This window comes from Musa acuminata, chromosome BXJ2-2 (genome assembly GCF_036884655.1).
Source record: "Musa acuminata AAA Group cultivar baxijiao chromosome BXJ2-2, Cavendish_Baxijiao_AAA, whole genome shotgun sequence".
Taxonomy (NCBI): Eukaryota; Viridiplantae; Streptophyta; class Magnoliopsida; order Zingiberales; family Musaceae; genus Musa; species Musa acuminata.
In genome coordinates this window covers 2,539,115-2,545,114 of record NC_088339.1, presented here as the reverse complement: position 1 = coordinate 2,545,114, position 6,000 = coordinate 2,539,115, and the positions used below count along the sequence as shown (strand labels likewise).

Sequence of the window (6,000 nt, the reverse complement as noted above, 5' to 3'; positions counted from 1 at the left end):
CTTGCATAAAAAAACATAAAAAGTTTGAATAAAAATCTAAAAATTTTGATTATAAAAATATTAAAAAAGTACTAAATATCCTTCTCCTCTTCTTTAGCTTTGAAATCTAAGAGAGGTAGGGAGGAAGTCTTTTAATATATATATATATATATATATATATATATATATATATATATATATATATATATATATATATATATATATATATATATATATATATATATATATATATATATATATATAAGCCAATTTTCTAGACATTTGTTGAATAAACTTAAATGAATTTTGATAACAAAAAACAAAAAACCATCGAATGAAAGTCTCCAAAGAAATAATTTTTTTCATTGTGAATTCTAAGTCAGGCCCCATTATCTTAGTGGATGAAACAATAGAGGAACTTGCACCTTCCCCCAAAATTTGACTTGTAGTGGTTGACTTTCTGAAGCAAACAGCCATTTTGATTGCAACAACATTTCACTGTTTGGTCAACTTGGAACAAATTGAAATCAAACCAGAGAGTTTTGATTGTTAAACAACCATTTACATGACTTTCAACAGGTATGACACATCAGATCCAAGCAAAGCATTTTGGTCCATACTTCAAGAACTAAATAATAGCAACATCTATGCAAATAATATAATGTTACAATCGGTCAGAAAAAGAAAGGGGTTAGTAGAGAAACATTCAAGTTCTTGGGAGAGTGGCAGACCATTTCATACTCTGCAAACATGGGAAATTACCATCACACACAGAAACAGCTCAAAAGGCTTGGATCAAATGCTCCACCAACTCAACAATTTTGCTGGAAGTACATAATCTGCTAGGTGAGACTCGTGTGGCATTCCTCAGATAATCATCCTATCAACCAACTTATAATCCTAGGAAGGCACATTGCTTTCTAGCATGCTCAGGTATCAACTTCGTTAATGTCTCCATTGGCACTCCCTTCAACTCTGATTAACATATGAAAGCAAAATGAATGTCTGCTGATTCTAACAGATGATTAGCAAAAAAATCATTTTTTGCATGATCATCACTGTTACTAATAAAGACTCACCATGAGGCTTGAAATTAAAAAGAGGGGGCATAAAGCGGCCATTTGGTAAGCGAGTACTCGGATCTCGAAGCTCATCAAAGAATGGATGAATCAATGCTTCTAACTGCATTCAAGAAAGACTTCATAAGATGGAACATTCCACAGTCATTTACAGAAAGGAATTGTGGACACTCACAGCAGTACACCGCAGGTTTGGGGAGTACTGCAAAAGCCTAGATACAAGGTCAACAGCTTCTGGAGGCATTCGCTTATGAAAGATCTGATGGAAGTAGATGTAATGATTAAGGTTCATCATAAGAAAAAATAAAAATATAAAAAGCAACAGTGAAGGTATACTACGTGAAATTAAGAAATGGATAATTGAATGCAAATATAGTTATGTTACCTTGTGCCAAGGGTGGGCTTTAATCTGTGGGAAATTGAACTCCGTATAATTTGGGTTCATGCATTTGATTTCTTCTCTTGTAGGGGTACCCAAAACCTGCAACAGCAAAGTTACATAGGAGGACAAATGAGAGGATAAGCAGTTGATATAAAATCAGACTAACAAAACCATAACATACCTTAATTATTTCAACCAGCTGGTCAACTCCACTTTCACCAGGGAAGAGAGGCTGGTTTGGATAACAGATCAATTTAATTAAGCGATAATGGTAAAAATAATATCCAATCCAGAATGGTAAGCTACTATAACACATTCATAATCTTAGCTACCTGTCCTAGCAGGAGTTCAGCAAGAACACAACCAGCGGACCAAATGTCAATTGCTGTAGTATACTCAGTTGCCCCGAAAATAAGCTCAGGAGCTCTATAGTATCTAGAACAGATGTAAGATATATTTGGTTCGCCTTTCACCTACAAGACCAGCAAAGATTTCAGCATTACAGCCACTAAAAAAACATTAAAATTGTCAACTATAACTCCAGGGATGAAAAGTTACCAAGACTTTTGCACTCCCAAAATCACATAGTTTCAGCTGATGTGTATGTGGGTTAACCTGTAACAGAATGAGATGCTGTGATCAAAAAAGACTTGTTTGCAAATAAATGATACCCACATACAACAGAAATTAAGTACTTATTACCACTGCTGTAAAGATAACAAACAAAAATGAAACTTCACCAATATCCATTATTAAATTGTTAATACAAGCAGAAAGACACATTTTGTTATTTGATGTTAATCAAGTACTGACTCATAGAAAATAAGTTAAAAGAAATGGATCAGTCTATACCAGAACATTTTGGGGCTTAATGTCCCTGTGGCACACCCCAATGTTGCCATGAATATACGCCAATGCTCTACATATCTGTTAAAAAAAGAATAGGAAATTGTTTCAACAAATTTTGAAGTACTTACAAAACAAGTGGGGGACTAGCAACATTTTTGAGATAATCAGTTTCTAGACCATAATTGACTTTCGATCTAGATTACTGGCCATTTTGACAATATTATCTTGCCAACGATCGGGATACTGGCATTAATCTTCCTGGCTACAACTGAATAATTGGGATATTGACCAAAATGCCATAACATTGCATAACAATTTTACAACATAATCTAATCTATTAAATCATGAAAGTTATTCGATAAAATGTTAAACCATTGTGAGCTCAAACTAACCTGATACATGTATAGCTTCACATATATTAGCGGCATTCGTTGGTTCATCTTGTTGTAGTGTTTGATGACACGATGAACTGTCTCTGGTACATATTCAAGTACCAAATTGAGATATAGCTCATCTTTCTGAGTTGTTGAAAAGAAGCAATGCTTCAGGCAGACAACATTTGGATGGTCAAGAAGGCGCATGGTTTGTAGCTCACGGTTCTTGTACCTCCTATCTTGAAGAACCTTTTTTATAGCTACAGTTTCACCTGTCTCTAGACACTTGGCCTATTAAAAGGAGAAAACAAGAAACACAAAGAAATATATTAAAATCATAAATCTTTAAAAAGTTAAATCCAAGGACAAACAATAAAGATACAATATTTTAAAATGATCTCACAAGTCTGAAAAAAAATTCCAGCACATTAGCATAACAAGGATCATATCATTAAAGCATTCTCATAAAGCAACTGCAATGTAACAAATAGCTGTACAAAACTTCTACCGGCAATTGCAATCAGAGTTTACAAGTTTCTAGAACAAAGCATAATGAAATCTTTGGTCGACCAATAGAATCATCACACTGACCTGGAAAACAGTTCCAAATGATCCATGTCCTACGACACGCTCAGCCATGTAGCTTATAGTCTGCAGGTAAAATCAAAAGTCGAGTAGCTGCAGTTCATTTTCAGTTGACAGAAAAACAAAAAAAAGGTGATTTTAATTTTTTTTTTTTTTTTTTTGTGCACAAAAGGAGTACTCAGGCCTGCATCTGTAGGCTGCTCCTTCATACCTCCATGAAAATGATTTATATTTGTATCAGAACAAAATATCTCTTGTCTTCAAGATTTCTTTTATATTCACTTAATATTTTTACCTGCTTTGGCTGGCCATTTCTCCCATTGATAGTCGTAACAATTATATGACCTGTTTCTGTCCCATTCCCATCAATCACTGTGGCTTCCACTTCCTGCAATAGTCATCAAAAGAGTTATAGTAAATCACATGTATTGTCGCATTTGCCAAATAGATAACTCTTCTTTTGCATAGCAATGTCACAGAGAATATACACCACTTCTCAGAAGCATATAAGGAGCTGATCAACTACCTTATCATCCCGTATTCTCATATCACTCATTTCACCTGGCAATCTATCCACATCAACATTAATGCCACTCGGATTTTTGGACCCTGAAGAAGGCACCATGCTCATTGAGGCCATCTGCTCACAATAGAAACTATAGGACCCCAATTTCAAAGTGACCTCAGCACCTTTTTCAGATCGAAGCTAGCATTTACCTGTTGCCAAACATACAATGGATGTCAGTAGGCATAATAGAAATGCAAAAGTTATCTTGATTGTCTCATTTGACAGATATGACCAATAGCATAATATCTAAGAAGTATATGGGTCCACATGTTAAAGCTTACAGAAAAATGAAAAATCAAAGTTCTTCTGATAGAAACTTTAACAAAATTAATTCTACAAGGAACACGACTAGGAAAAAAAAAAACCACTGAAAGAAATAACTAACTTCATGCAATCATTTACACAGCAAATTAAATGCACAGTTATCTCAAATTTAGCCCTCAATTCCTCCGGCTGCCTACAATTTCATATCGCACTGCCAGCTGAGGAAGGAACAAAATCAAAGAGTAGTCACCAATTAACATAGCTACAGTAAATGGCTAAGAATCTTATCCAAAAGTTATATTTTGGCAGCTGATCTAAAATATTTCATAACTGTCGAGATAAATCTAAGATATATTTTGACGAAAAGAAAATGCTCAGATTCACCTGAGCTTTTACCTCAAGCACATCATTCGCTACAGGTTCTCAATTGCATAACCCGATGTACAGTAGATCTATGCAAAAAGAACTATATACTAGCGGGTGTCTCATTGGAAACTAACTTTATCTTCCAGGTTTAGCACAGTTTCCTATTTAACAAAACGGAAGAACAAGCCACGCAATGCTAGGTAAAATTCTCGAGCATAAAAGGGACGCCAGCTTTCACCGAGCTTACTGCTCTAAATTTAGATCTCTCAAGAAATGTGGCCAAGGAGAATCTATAATAGTCCTCAGGTACCACCAGGTTTTCAAGTAGACTTAATTCTTTTCTCATCCAAGAAATTAGCTTGAATAGAGGAACTTGATAAAGGACCGGGATGATCACTTAGATTTAGAAAGGAATAATGGAGAAGTAATTCGAAAAGGGTTGCATTTAGGAAGCCAAAAGGTCCCGTATTGCGGCTAGAACGCCGCCGAATACTCGAAAAGTTTCCTTTTTTTCACCAAGCAAGTTCAAAGATCGAATCCGGACCACGTTTCAGGACACCAGACAAACAAGGCTTCTGAACCAATTTCCTCTTTCCGAGATCTAACAAGACCCCAAGCAAAATCCCTATCCTAACAGCGAGGATAAAGATAAAATCTCGGAAATTTGCGCCAAATCCAGGAATGAAGAAAGAAAACTCCGATAACCTATCTAAAGAAGTCGAGAAACTCCACAGATTCGGTCAAAAACACACAAAAATGGGACTACATGCCACAACAAATCCATAAATGAGCAAGAATTAAACCGAAGAACCAAAATGCTCACAAGATCCAACTCCGGCTCCCAACACCTCTTCTTTTCCGATCGACAGCAATCAACATCAAACAACGGATCCTAGGAGAAAAAGCACGGGAAAGATCGACCCCTCCTCGCCTCGTCGTCCTCCTTCTTCCCCGGCCGCGATTCGAGAGAGGGATCAGGAATGGAGGAGTTCCATCTCCACCCTCCTCGCCTCAGGTGGTATATAAATTTCTCCACTTTCTTTTCGAAGGCAGTCAAAGGCAAAGCCTCTTCCAAGTTCTCAGACGTACGCTCTCTTTGACCGGTCAAACTAAATTCCAACCCACCCCCAGCCCTCCGCATAAATTATTATTAGTCTCACATTTTCTTGGTAATTTTCTGACCTTTCTATTCTCTATTTTTGACCAATTAATACTGTTAAGTTTTAGGTTTTAGTTAATAAACAGCGAATATTCCCATCGGATCCCCTCAAAATCCAGCTTAAATTTCCTTCCGTTGACGCAAATACCCTTGTTATTTCCGAAAATGACCACCTCGACCTGACTAGTAAAATACCTAAAATACTCATTTCGGTTCCTTCCCTCCCGCCTATAAAATCGACGGTCCTGCCCCACGTGACATGAGATCAGACGACCTTAAACGCTACCCTAAGATCACGACCCTGGATCAGGCGAAGGATCGGACGGCCGGAGGGACGCTTCAAGAAAGCAAAAAGGGGGTTTCTCGTAAATGCACCAGAGCACAAGGCGAAATGA

At 36.7% G+C, this 6,000-nt stretch overlaps 1 protein-coding gene across 1 annotated transcript; it reads right to left on the bottom strand.

Annotated features, from left to right (window-relative positions):
* Nucleotides 1-500: 500 nt before the first annotated feature.
* On the bottom strand, nucleotides 501-5,471 carry LOC135605123 (shaggy-related protein kinase alpha-like). The gene is made up of 13 exons (XM_065094842.1): nucleotides 5,270-5,471; nucleotides 3,775-3,965; nucleotides 3,544-3,636; nucleotides 3,255-3,314; nucleotides 2,682-2,954; nucleotides 2,293-2,367; nucleotides 1,999-2,055; nucleotides 1,773-1,913; nucleotides 1,622-1,672; nucleotides 1,444-1,539; nucleotides 1,234-1,317; nucleotides 1,059-1,161; nucleotides 501-954 (listed from the first exon to the last, which is right to left on the bottom strand). Exons 2-13 carry the CDS (start codon nucleotides 3,886-3,888, stop codon nucleotides 872-874), a joined length of 1,230 nt encoding a protein of 409 aa, XP_064950914.1. The 5' UTR covers nucleotides 3,889-3,965; nucleotides 5,270-5,471; the 3' UTR covers nucleotides 501-871.
* Between the last annotated feature and the right edge of the window lie 529 nt (nucleotides 5,472-6,000).

Coding starts and splice junctions, on each gene's coding strand:
- LOC135605123 (XM_065094842.1), bottom strand. CDS start 3,888: ATGGCCTCAATGAGCATGGTGCCTTCTTCAGGGTCCAAAAATCCGAGT. Junction 2,955..3,254: donor CATTTGGAACTGTTTTCCAG/GTCAGTGTGATG, acceptor TCCTTTTAATAG/GCCAAGTGTCTAGAGACAGG. Junction 2,368..2,681: donor TGAAGCTATACATGTATCAG/GTTAGTTTGAGC, acceptor TTTTTTTAACAG/ATATGTAGAGCATTGGCGTA.